The sequence below is a fragment of the Botrytis porri genome (assembly GCF_014898465.1).
Source record: "Botrytis porri strain MUCL 3234 chromosome Unknown BPOR_007, whole genome shotgun sequence".
Classification (NCBI taxonomy): domain Eukaryota; kingdom Fungi; phylum Ascomycota; class Leotiomycetes; order Helotiales; family Sclerotiniaceae; genus Botrytis; species Botrytis porri.
Genome location: NW_024066081.1, coordinates 1,974,568 through 1,988,091, shown reverse-complemented (window position 1 = coordinate 1,988,091; position 13,524 = coordinate 1,974,568). Strand labels below are relative to the sequence as shown.

Here is a 13,524-nt window from a genome sequence, read left to right as displayed (position 1 = left end):
GATGTGGATGAGGATGTAGATGAGGATGAAATCGAGTCAAAATGGCTCGGTGTGTTACTATTACGAAAAGGGATTTGTCAAGTGTATTCATTCAGAAGGCATGGCTTTGGGTAGGGCGTTATGAGGATTAATTGCTATGCGCTTCGTCATCATAGAGGTGAAGAATGCGTAGTTTTAGATGGATATGTTTACATCATGATATGTAGACAAGATGTGAATGATTGAATTCCACAAGAATTACAAGATATATTGTCATAAAATACCACAATTTTTTAACTTTTCCGTTGTTGCGTTTGTTCTGACTGTTTGGGAGTGAATCAATCCTATTCATTCGCTAGCTGGCATACTTTTCGTCCCTCAATTATCTCAAACATACTAGGTAAAGTCAAGAGTTCGGTCGGGGTCCTTCAAATCTTCATGCTACAAAAAACCCACGCGAAGAGTCCATGTATAGATGAAATTGGAATTGGTACATACACATACAATCCGAAAACCGGCCCCCAAAAATTAGTACAAACCTCTAATCTTTAGCATTCATCACACGTGATGCAAAAATTGAAAAACACCCCACCATTCATCCCACCAACGACGAGTGATCTTTTTCTTGAGCTTTTATGAAAGAGTTGATAAAAATCTACGTATGATCTCTAGAGATTCGAGATTATTGATACAGTGGCTCGATACGTGAGTGCTCTCCCTTCTCTGATGAAATTGTAACTGACCCTCATTATTTAGCAACCTTTGATCTAAAGTTCCAGCCAACTTAGCACAGCAGAGATTGAACAAATCAACATACTTGAAATTTGAAAGAGATTTGGATTAGGAGAGTTCCTAGTATCATTAAATACTTTACATTCAAATCCTCAAGATTCCATCAAAAGAAAAAGAAAGATGTCACCGCTCTCCAAATTCGACGGGCTAGAACTCCCTGCAGCGGCAGATTTTCACGTACATCTACGAGATGGAAAGATGATGGAAACAGTTGTTCCTACCATTAAATTAGGTGGTGTGGATACCGTAGGTGGTTCTCTATTTTTTTAAAAAGTTTCGATTCATCCAGTTTCGAAAGTTCTCTTCTGAACCACAAAGTTAAGATTATTTGGATTGTTTCTATGGTTCGCTAATCTATAATGCAATAGGTCTATGTAATGCCCAATCTCGTTCCACCCGTTACTACAGTAGCTGCAGCTCTTGCCTATAAGGAACGTCTTCTTGCTATTGAGCCCAATGTCAATTATCTCATGACTCTTTATTTACACGAGAGTATTACTCCTGAGACTGTTCGAGAGGCTAAGAAAGCGGGTATCGTGGGAATTAAAAGTTATCCAGCAGGTTCGTATTTTTATCCAAGTTTTTAGCAATCTGGACTGCAGTTCGATGATTGGAAGTTTTCATATTTGGAAGTAATACAGCATTCAGAGTGGATTAGGTGTTCCAAGCTCTCTACTCTTTGAAGCTTGTATTGCTTTCAGATATTGAGAAATTACATCCAACTTGCCAGTCCCCCAGTCCGGATTATCAAACATTATACCTCCGTCTATTTCCCTATTCAAAAATAGACCTACATAAACAAACTAACCAAACAAAGGCGTAACAACCAATTCCTCCTCAGGCGTCATCTCCTATGAACCATTCTACCCCGTCTTTGCCGCCATGGCCGAAGAAGGACTCGTCCTCAATCTCCACGGCGAATGTCCTTCCGACCACAAAAAAGACATCACCATCCTCAACGCCGAAGCCTCTTTCCTCCCAACCCTCCTCTCTCTCCACCGCCAATTTCCCACCCTCAAAATCGTCCTAGAACATTGCACCACCGCGGCAGCCATCCAAGCTGTCAAACAATGCGGTCCCAACGTCGTCGGAACAATCACCGCTCATCACCTCTTTCTCACCATCGACCAATGGGCCGACGACGCTTTCCACTTCTGCAAACCGGTGGCCAAATTACCTAGTGATCGTACCGCGTTGCTCGTCGCAGCAGTAGAGGATTCCGAGAAATTCTTCCTCGGCACCGATAGCGCACCCCATGACATTGGGGCCAAGAAGGGCGGAACCGGAAAGACGGCCGCGGGAGTATTTACGCAGGCGCATGCGGTGGGTCATGTGATTACGGCGTTGGAGAGGGGGGTGGAGAGGGGGGTTTTAAGGGAGGATGATGTTACGAAGGAGATTTTGGAGGGATTTTTGGGGAAGAGGGGAAGAAAGTTTTATGGGATTGCGGAGGCTGGAACGGGGGAGGGACAGAGAATTGTATTGAGGAATGGAGAGGAGATTGTGAGGGCGAGTTTGAAGGGTGAGGGTGTGGAGGTCGTGCCGTTTTGGAGGGGTCAGAAGATTTGGAGTGTTGAGTGGAAATAGATATTTGGTGTATAAGTATATGTGTGAGAGAAATACACAACCCTTCGATAAACATATGCCCTTAATATTTCTTTTATAAAAAAAATACTTCCTATCCTTGTTGATTCAGTAAAGTACTCACCCACTATGCGCTATACCATTTTGAAGGACCAGAAATTTCAGAACGTGAAGTAAAAATAGATACTCAGTGTGGCATCAATTTTGATGTCAAGTTTTACAAAGAACATTCCTTTCCTCCTTTTCTATCTTTACTATGGCTACTTTTCTACTAGCTCTTCTTCGAGATTCAGAACACGAAGTAGAATTAACTACCTACTCAACAAAAACATCAAACTAGATACTACTACATCCCACAAAGATAGATCTCCCTCCACTCACCTATCCATCCATCCTCCCATTCGTTCAACCAAACACATACACTCATAAAGAAATGAAACAAAAGAAAACAAAATTCAAACCTCGTGCATCATAATCTCGAGTTTCGAGTCTCTACATGAGTATTTTCACACATTACTATTATTAACTCATACCTAGGCATACATATAAAGGGACTCCCTGCTTCCCTTTCCTCTCCTTCTTTCGTCCATCTATCATTTTAGATCATTCTAGGTAGTTAGATACACTTTATGGATCCTCGAGATTCAACCCGCATCCTCTCTACCAACCTATCAACATATCATAAAAACTCTCCCATCACCCGAGCAGAAAATTCATTACAAGAGCTGAGAAGGTAAAAAAGAAGGTAAAAAGGATCGACCCTCAGACATAGTATAGTACACTATCCTCACTATCTCATCTCACTTACATTCTATATGCAAATATTCTTGTTTCTCCTCCCAAGTCCCTTTATAGAATTCCTATTTTATTATATTATGTATATTATACATACACACATACAACCCCTAAACAATATAATACAATACAAAATGCTATCAAATATCAAATAGCAAGCCCCTTGCTCACTCGTTTACCCCTTTCGCCTTACCCCTTAAGAATCAAGCGGATAGATACTATCTCTCTATTTCTCTACCTCTCTACTCCAACAATCTATACATAGCCTTTTCGATTTTCAGTTTCAGTATATATATACATATATATACAAATATATAAACAAACACAAACACAAATACAAATACAAAAACTTCTACTTCTACTTCTACTTCTACTTCTAACTCTTATGAATATTAGGACGCGTAAATATATTCTCCCCCTTCTCCCATCTCTCATCTTATAATTCCATCTCACATCTTATAATTCCATCTCACATCTTATAATTCCATCTCACTATCTCATCATCATTATCATTACCATCTCAACCCTCATTCTCAAACTTAAACTTTAATAAAATTAAAACAAATATAAATACAAATAAATACATACATACATATATAAATACATATAAATATACTAGGGCCTGCGAGCCCCCAAACCCCTTACTTTCCAAGAAAGTATTATTTGATTATTTTTAAATATGATTTTGAATAGTAGTTATATTAAGAGCTTGTAGGCGAAGTCAATTTATTCCCTTTTAACTTCTTTTACTCTTTTAATCTTGTTAATAATAATAATTTCCTATTCTGATCAAGTTGATTAATATTAAGATATAGTGTTACAACGGATTAGTAACAGGCTGTAGAATCACCAACGTATAGGCTATAATGGTACTATAAGCCTCGGTGATTCAGCTGCAGTATACCGGGGGACGCTAGGCACCCAGGAGAGCCTCAGGCACGTATATAGTATTAGTCATAGGATACCCTAGAAACATAGGACATAGTTCCCAGGACAATAGGTCCTAGGAAAGACAGAACACAGTAAGCAAGAAGGCTTCACTAGGATTAGTAATGTCCCAGGGGATTAGCCCCAGGACAAAAGAATAAGCTAGGACACCAAGAGTCACGGGATTAGTGTCCCGTGATGGACAGCTCAGGAACGACAGCGCTCCAGGAGCGCCCGGCTGTCCCAGCTGTCCAAGTAGGACGAAGATCTATATAAGGGAATGGGTTTCATTACAATGTAGAGCTTCGTGCTCAAGAACAATCATTAGTTTCATTACTATAGTTACGAGAATTGCAACCAGTTACAACCTTATTGAATTCCTACTTGAAGTCTAGTCTAAACCACCTCGAGAGATCTCTAGACACTTCCACGTGACCCTAGAGGCAGCTCCCGTAACATTGAATTAGGTTTTATTAAGTAAGAGTTTTCTTTTTTTTTGTATATATAATACTAAAATCCTCGCGAATAGTAAGATTATTAAGGAAATAAACTGTCGATAATTAAATATAAATATAAATATATAACTTATAAATAAATAAAAATCAACTCAACTTAAATCAAATTCAACTTAATTAAAAAAAAAAACAAAAAAAAACAAAAAAAAACAAAAAAAAACAAAAAAAAAACAAAAAAAAAAACAAAAAAAAAACAAAAAAAAAAACAAAAAAAAAACAAAAAAAAAACAAAAAAAAAACAAAAAAAACAAAATCAAATCAAGACCAAACCAAACCAAATCAAACCAAAAGAAACGAAAAGACCTAAAAAAAAACAATCAACAAGACTTCTTTCAAAAGTAGACTCTCTCCTCAGGGGAAAAAAAACAAGAAGAAATAAATCCCAGAACAAGACACTGGGAAAAAAACCCCCAAGCAAAAGACAGGAAAGGAAAAAGGGAGATCCCCTCCCCCCAAAACAAGCAAAAAGATAGATATCAACCCTTCCATTTCCTATCACTTGAAGATATCGACGCAATTAACATCATTCGAATCTTTTCTTTTCTATTCTTTCCTTTTCTATTCCGTTCTATTCCGTTCTATTCTATCTATTCAATCCACTTCAATATCATTTACCAGCCCTAACCCTATTGCTAATTCATACTAATGCTCTCCTCTCCTCTCCCATCTTCTCTTCTCTTCTCCTCATCTCTTCTCCTCTCCTCATCCTCTCCCATCTTCTCTCCTCATCTCTTCTCCTCTCCCACCCTCTCCCATCTTCTCCTCTCTTCTCCCATCCTCTCCCATCTTCCCCTCTCCTACCCATATCATACCTCCCCAAGTTCCAACTTCCCGACTTCCCATCCTACATACAAAAATGCCCCCAAAATTCACAAGGCTATCTATCCAGCCGCAGCCGCCGCTATTCTATCTACCAACGCCTTGTCCCGATACCCTGATGTCCTGATTTCATAACCATATAATTATATAACTTTTGTATATAGGTGTATGTATGTATATGTATATGTGTATATACTTCCAAGACATGTTTCTATGCTCTGGGTCTGATGTTTGATGTTGATGCCGATGCTGATGTTCATCGATGCATATCCATATCTTTTTCCACTCTCACTCTATTCTATGTATGATATGATATTCCCCATTCCATCTATCTTCTATCCCAAGAAGACAGGAAAAAGGAACAAGAACCATTTCCCCAAGAATCACAAGCTAAACCAACCCGTCCGAAACTAAACCACCTCCCCCGCCGTCTTCCTCCTCCCGAACCCCGGAATCGACCTCTTCTTTCCCCCCCTCTTCTCCTCCATCCCCGCCGGCATCACTCCACTCGAATAAGCCTTCTTACTCCCCATCCTCCTCCCACTCTTCACATCTCTCCTACTCGCCCCACAACAACACATACCCACATGAATCACCCACGCGATAATCACACAGGAAGCCCCGATCCACATAAACGCAAACATTTGAGTTCCGACGCTGGCGCCAATATTCAGCCCCGCCTGACTCGTCACCGTATTTCGGAAAATGATAAACATAACCGTGGCGATAATCGCAGCGGTGGTGACCAGAAGCGCAGAAATAAAAGTCCAGATGGCGTAGAAGCCCGAGATCCATCGCGAATAGATGGTGAAGAAGGAGAGGAAGATATTGCAGAAACTCATAACAACACCCGTGATGAAGAAGCCGAACATGATGTGACTCGCAATGCGGATGAGACTGAGGATATTGTTTATTTGGGCGGGGAGAGCAATGGTTGCGCCGGCGAGAAGTTCATTGAGCAGGATATCGACGGGGTTGAACCAGTAGAGGTTTTCGGGGGTGGAGCACGAGGTGATACCTTCATCGTTGTAGCCTTCGCAGAAATTCCAGAGACCGACTTGGTAGAAATCGTGGAGGCCGAGGGATCGGGCGAGCGAGTTTTGCAAGGTGATGCCGCCGCCAACGGATTCGGGTATGATGTTGGTGAGGTCGAGTCGGAAGAACCAGGTATCGCGGATGACGGCTCGGTTGTTTATGTTGCCGATTATGGTCTGAGGTTTGTGTGTTAATTTTAGAATATAAGGGAAAGATTGAGATGAGATGAGATTTGAGGAGGTAGCAATGACAATGGCAAATAGCAATGATGAATATCCGAAGAAGAAAAAACTCAAACTTACAAGAATTAAAAATATAACAGCAATCATATACAAGAAACTGGTGATATAAATGGCTCTCTTCCTCGCCTTGGTAGCTCTCTTAATATCTACGCCTGCTGTCGAGACATGATTTGAGCCATCACCGGAAGTTAAGATTCGATCGGAACTTTTATCTGTGGTGCGACCTTCTGGGGATATGGTTCCTGCTTCTTGAGCTGGGAAAGCTTCTTGACGTTTTCGATTGGGGAAGAAACCCATGGTGAGATGGGGTGGTGAGGTAGATGAGATGAGATGAGGGTATTGCGTGATGTTGAATTGAGGATTGAGATGTGATGAGATGAGATGAGAGAAATTGGTTTGGCGATTATCTCTTTGTACACTTTCACAAATCCTATATATAAAGATAGATGGATATAAAATGTGAGTGAGTGAGTAGGTAGGTAGGTAGGTGAATGATAGACGACGACAATAATCGAAATAACACAATCCCAAAATCCAGAATCCAAGAACCCAATCAATAAACCATCAAAGATCGATCCATCCAAAAGTTCAAGACGGGAGAAGGATACTAGGATAGATATCAGATAATCATCCACAGAATTTCTCCAAAGACAAGCCAACCTACCTCACTCACTCTCACTTCCTGTGTGCAATTCTTCACCAAAGCTTGATTCTACTTATTAACCCGTACCCAGTTTTCAGCGACGTTCGTTTAGTAATTGTAAAATGATGATAAATAATACCGGAAGTTAATATTCTCCCATGCCTACGCTGTATAAGGATTAAGGATAACTAATAATAATAATAATAAGAATAAGGATAAGGATAAGAATAAAATCACAAGAATAAGGATAAAATCAAATAATAATAATAAGATTGGAAACAAATTAGCTTTACCCTACGACCCATCTTATCGACATCATCGAAACCATGGTACCTACACCTACCATCCACATACAGGGGCTTGGACTGTTAGCTGCATGGATTGCCATTTTAGTAAAAGAGGGTACGGTACGGAGTCATCTTGCGCATCGAGAACTGGCTTTTCGTGTTGGAGCTTGGAGTCATGAGGTTGGATTTTGTACAGATGAGACTTGGGAACAGGGAGATACTGAGGAGAGAAGGAGTGAAAAAAGAAGAAAATACGCCACTGATGTAGTTGTACATAGGAAGTCCCAAATCAATTTGAGGACCTTGGAATTATTCAACTAATAAAGCTATTGATTTTCCTAAGCAAACTTCTAGAATCGAGAAGAGTTATGGTGCTCGAATTTGTTGATTGATTACTTCTTACTTATCTCATATGATAGATACACTTTTCATCATGCTTGGTGTTGTTGGTTGGTTGGTAGTTGGTGGTTGGTGGTTGGTGGTGAATACGCTGGGCTGAATACGCTGTGAGGATTCGAGATTGGGTATAAGGAATGCGAAGGATATGAGGAATAAGAATAAGAACAATAAGAAGACTCTCCCCCTGAACATCACATCACATCACATCATCCAACTTCAAAGGACCTGAGTAATGGTGGTTCGATAGGTAAGCTTGAGAATGTAACACATACCTACCTACATACGCAGCCAGCACTCATCAATACGGTATTGAGCTTAGATACATCGAGGCGCAGTTTTAGGGATGAGGAAGGCAGGCGGGGGGGGGAGGGGGGTTCCTCTCCGATAGTACCGGTACAGATCTATAGGTCTATAGCTCTTTGACAAGATTGTGAATACGAGAATTGGGGATATCGATACGATGTGGTGTAGTGTAGTGTAGTGTACTGGTTCTTTGTTTGTTCATCTGTTTGTGAAAGAATACCGGTACAACTTGGCGGTTAATTGACGGATAAGTAAGGTTACCTAGGTAGATAATCCTTGGGAGAGATACTAGGAGACTAGGTAGGTAGGTCACTGTGTGAGTTTACACTTGTCTCGAGAGGAATTTCTTTGACTTTTCAAGATGCAAAACTAGAAGAGTTTTTCTTTCTCTTCACACTGTAGTTGTGTATTATTGGTGATAGGATAGGATGGGATGGGATGGACCGTATGGGATGGTATGATACTCACTACACAATCAATCTAGACCCTTAATCAATTATGATTTACCCTCTGCCGATGATTGTGCACCTCATTATTTCAAGTGCTCGGGAAATGTCCGCAATCCTAGACTCGGATCTATGCAGGAAGATGAGCTTGGGTGGTTCTGAATGAATGTCATCCTTGAATAGCCGTCTTGGCCGTGAGAAAAAGAGGGGCGTGAATGAGGCTTGGACCATGGAATTGGGAGAGAAGGTGGGACTTGTGTTTTCAGAAAAGGTGAGAGGTGAGAGGTGAGAGGTGAGAGGTGAGAGGTAAGAGAGGTGTGAGGTGTGAGAAACTCAGAGAGTGGTGACAAGTAGATGCAGAAAATGATGATGAGTTTTTGGTGAAACTCGATTTGATACACTTGTCAGACACTTGGATGAGGTGGTGATGTGGTGATGTGGTGATGTTGTATTGGGAGGGTCTGGTGTTGGTTTGGAGTGAAATGGTTATCTTTGGAGATTCTATGTTTGTGTGTGATTTTTTTGCATTGGATTGACTGGCTGTCATCATACTGTATTATTGAGTCGGTCCACCTTAACCTTTTTGCTTTTATTCGTATATACTCAAGTAAGCCTAAATATGATGACAGGATGATTGATTGATCAATTGATCGAATGAATAGATAAAGAGCCTTCACCCGTTCGCTTGGGACTACCCTCCCGCTATGATTCAGGGACAATGGGACATACTTTCGTATGGGACCATGGCACCAGTCCACCAGTCACGCACATGTAGATCTACAACCCAAAGGAAGATCGATATTTCCCAAGGGAAGACTGTTCTTTGGACGAAAACTAAGATTCTACACAGCTAGATTCCTCCTCTGGTCGACGGAATACTCCACCATCAACATGCACTCGCCATCGTTATCATCATCTAGTGTCTAGCCTCCAGCATCTAGAATCCAGCATCTAGAATCCAGCATCTAAAGATTCCAAATCCATCTCCAATCGTCTACCAGTACGTACAAGTAAAAGATTTGTCAACTGTTACACTCTCAAGACTCTCAAGACTGACAAGACTCTCCATTCCTCAAAGGGGGCTTATTTTCCCTTGGTATATGGCCGAGTATCCGAAGCTAAAATTGGATTGCGTATCCACTGTGGTGTCTGTGTCTTAAAACAGACTGTCTTCCAATGCGAGTGAGTCCCTTGAGTAATAAGTTGAGCCCCTCTGTCAACTTTCAAGCCCTCAAACCTCTCGAGCCTCTCGAATTTTAATATCTGAAGAACCATACCGTACCGTCTACAAAATAGAGGTGAAGAAAGAAAACGTACACGGTACACGAAAATAGAAAAGAAAACAACGAGATAACGTCATTCATTCATTGCCTTGCCCTGCCTTGCCTTACCATTGGAACAACTACTTCATTTTCTTCTCCTTCAACCGTGCCACCGAAGTAACTAGGTATTCCATCTACCTCAATACTCACTACTCCTATTTTAGAAATCTATTCATTACTATTCAATGTTTTAGCAATCATTCCAAATTAGGTAGTATTATGTATTTTACCATATACATTTTACTCCCTACAGAGCAATTCTTTTTCTGACGTCGACTGTGAATTCCCAGTCCCACCTTCACCATCCCAAATTCCTATCGCTATCTAAACTTTTCCCCAAACTTCTCGAATGCGAGTTATACCACCTCTTCCCTCCCCCCCCAAGACCATCTCCACTCATTTGCATCTTCTTTCTATCTTGACTACATTCACAATTCCATCTACTGATCTGCCAAAGTGATTAGGCGTCAAACAAATCACGGCAGAATCACAGGAGGAGGAAACATGTTGTTTTCTCGCCTCTTTTCAGTCACTTTCCTGGCTGCTGGAGTAGTGCATGCTCAAGCAACTTCAGAAAGTACTTCTTCGAGTTCGACTTCGGATTCAACTTCAACATCTGACACAGATTTCACATCAACGGAAACTGATTTAACCACCATAACCGGATCGGAATTAAGAACTCCCACAGGATCTTATCTTTCTCTTTCCACTACAATTACACTTTCTACATCTTCATCTCCTGTCTCCACTGAAGCTATAGTCTCGACTTCAACTGATAGCACCACCACTCGCACCACAACTTTGGGATCAACCACAATCTATGCATTGGGCACAGAGACTTTAACCGGAAATGTAACAGTATCAACCAGTTCCGCTACACAAATTGTTTTGACGGGTGGAGGACGTCACACCACCACCACTGCCATCAATGGAACATCCAATTCAACTGCCACATCCACCTCCAGCTCTGCCGTAGCAACCAACACCACTCCCTGCAACAATTATGTTGAATTCTGCGATCGCAGTTACGGAAACATCACCGAAGTATCCGCACACAATTCGCCCTTTGTGAGAAGTGGTAGCGCGGCGGCAAATCAAGCATTGGATGTGACGACCCAACTCAACGATGGAATCAGATTATTACAGGCTCAGATTCAGTGGAATGGAAGTATTCCACATTTCTGCCATACTTCCTGTGATATATTGGACGCCGGTCCTATTACAACCTATCTGAGCGAAGTCTACGATTGGGTGCAAGCCCATCCCTTTGACGTCGTCACCATTCTCCTCGGCAATGGAAATTATTCCAAAGTCGATAAATACATTCCCTTCATCGAAGAAACTGGTCTCCAAAACTTCGCATACATACCCCCTAAAATCCCCATGGCATTAGACGATTGGCCCACCCTCGCCAGTATGATTCTCAGCGGAAAAAGAGTCGTGTTCTTCATGGACTATGAAGCAAACCAAACCGCCTATCCATGGATTCTCGACGAATTCACTCAAATGTGGGAAACTCCTTTTGATCCCATTGATCGCTCATTTCCATGTACACCACAACGCCCACCCAATCTTCTCGATTCCGATGCGAAATCGCATATCTATATGACGAATCACAATTTGAACTATGATATTAATCTCCTGGGTATTTCACTACTGGTCCCGTATCAGAATTTACTGAATGAGACGAATAATGCCACGGGATATGGATCGTTGGGAATGAATGTCGAACAATGTGTGCAGGATTGGGGATTTCCACCAAAGTTCCTGAATGTAGATTTCTATAATGTGGGACAGGGAAGTGTTTTTGAGGTTGCTGCGGAGTGGAATAATGTTACGTATAATCGAGAATGTTGTGGTAGTTCGGCGACGAGTGATGCGGGGAGATTGGACGTGGTAGGGAGGAGTGTCGTGATGGTTATGATGGGTGTGTTGGGTTTCATGTACTTTGGATTGTGAGGTGAGGTGAGGTCTGGTATTGCTGGTTGTGTATAGATGGTATAATGATTGCTGTTCATATCAGTGAGAGTTGTTTACCTTTGATATCTAGATGGTTTAAGATGCTTTTCTTTTCTTTGCTTTGCATTGCATTGCATACATGGAATGGCGTTTGGGATATTCATCTTGCTTGGATGGAGAATTATGAAATAGATTACTGGTATTAGGTAGATTGGATGGATAGGTGCATGGTGGATATATAAAAGATATAATCATTGGAATATTTTAGTTTACAGTATGAGTATGTTTCTGTTGTGGAAGAGTGTAAAGAGTGAATTGACATTGATACCTTCAATTCAGCCCATAAGATTGATATTGATGATATTGATCGCAGCTTTTCATTTTTCTTTCTCTTTCTTTCTTTTCTTTCTCCTCTTCCTCTTCCTCTTCCTCTTCCCCCCCTTCACTCTATCATAAAGTAATACATACATACATACATACATAAAATAATATATATAAACAAATAAACAAATAAACAAACAATCATTTCAACTTCAACTTCCATCCCCAGATTTTTCATCTTTCATCTTTTTTTAATATATATATATTTTTAAATTCTTCTTTTTGTGGAAATTTTGAACTGGAAATTTGAAACTTGTTTGGAGATTTGTATTGAGATTTGTATTGAGACTTATATTAAGTCGTTCTTTTTGTTGGGAAGTGGGAATTGGGGTTAGGCTCGCTTTGGGTTGTGGTTTGATGTATTGGTGGAGGAAGGAGGGAGGGAGAGGGAGAGGGAGAGGGAGGGGGAAAGTTCTATTAGAGATTGGTGAATATGTATTAGTGTTGGTATTGGTATTGGTATTGGTATTGGTTATGGATATTATATGTGGATGTAGATATGAATATATGTATGATGACGAATATATGATGACGAATCACTATGTAATGATGAAATCAATGATAGTAGATGAGACGAGCCTCCGCTAAGCTAGGGATGGAACAGAGGAATAGAGAGAAGGAATAGAAGATGAGAGGAAAGAGGAACAGAAAATGAGAGGGAAGAGGAACAGAAAATGAAAGGAAAGAGGAACAAAAGACTAGAGAGGAAGAAAATAAGAATAAGAATTTCAATACTAAGTAGATGTTTAATGTACATCTTGATTCTTGAGATTATGTTCATTGATCGCAGTAGAGAAAGAAAAGATCAACAGGAGAGGGAAGAGAGAGGGAAAAGGAGAAGGAGAAGTAAAAAGGGAGAGATGGAGGTATAGATATAAATATAAATCCAGATATAGAAGCGGAAAAAACCTCATGAATACTATTTAGTATATTTTCTACTATATCATATCATATCATATCATATAATCATCGCGAAATCTGATATGATATACATGCTCAACTTCTGAACAAATGGATTTATATACAAGTACCAGGTAGAGAAGTTGATATCTACCCAGACAGTACTTGTGGATAAGTGGAGGGAAGGGCAAATAAA

At 40.6% G+C, this 13,524-nt stretch overlaps 3 protein-coding genes across 3 annotated transcripts; 2 read left to right on the top strand and 1 right to left on the bottom strand.

The window, feature by feature from the left end:
- The first annotated feature begins 603 nt into the window (after positions 1 to 603).
- Positions 604 to 2,493, top strand: EAF01_005935 (uncharacterized protein). The gene is made up of 4 exons (XM_038914189.1): positions 604 to 684; positions 736 to 1,017; positions 1,140 to 1,332; positions 1,589 to 2,493. The coding sequence occupies exons 2-4, from the start codon at positions 892 to 894 to the stop codon at positions 2,356 to 2,358; spliced, it is 1,089 nt and encodes a 362-aa protein (XP_038770638.1). The 5' UTR covers positions 604 to 684; positions 736 to 891; the 3' UTR covers positions 2,359 to 2,493.
- A 3,328-nt stretch (positions 2,494 to 5,821) lies between these two features.
- On the bottom strand, positions 5,822 to 6,985 carry EAF01_005934 (uncharacterized protein; the record flags this gene model as incomplete). The annotated part of the gene is made up of 2 exons (XM_038914188.1): positions 5,822 to 6,622; positions 6,749 to 6,985. 2 exons carry the CDS (start codon positions 6,983 to 6,985, stop codon positions 5,822 to 5,824), a joined length of 1,038 nt encoding a protein of 345 aa, XP_038770637.1.
- Positions 6,986 to 10,592: 3,607 nt separating this feature from the next.
- EAF01_005933 (uncharacterized protein) lies at positions 10,593 to 12,047 on the top strand (the record flags this gene model as incomplete). Its single annotated transcript, XM_038914187.1, has 1 exon — positions 10,593 to 12,047. The coding sequence occupies one exon, from the start codon at positions 10,593 to 10,595 to the stop codon at positions 12,045 to 12,047; it is 1,455 nt and encodes a 484-aa protein (XP_038770636.1).
- Between the last annotated feature and the right edge of the window lie 1,477 nt (positions 12,048 to 13,524).

What these genes read in the sequence shown, in the direction of transcription:
- EAF01_005935 (XM_038914189.1), top strand. Translation starts at nt 892, where the DNA reads ATGTCACCGCTCTCCAAATTCGACGGGCTAGAACTCCCTGCAGCGGCA. An exon ending in AATTAGGTGGTGTGGATACC is followed by an intron (nt 1,018 to 1,139) that starts GTAGGTGGTTCT and finishes ATAATGCAATAG; the next exon opens with GTCTATGTAATGCCCAATCT. An exon ending in AATTAAAAGTTATCCAGCAG is followed by an intron (nt 1,333 to 1,588) that starts GTTCGTATTTTT and finishes AACCAAACAAAG; the next exon opens with GCGTAACAACCAATTCCTCC.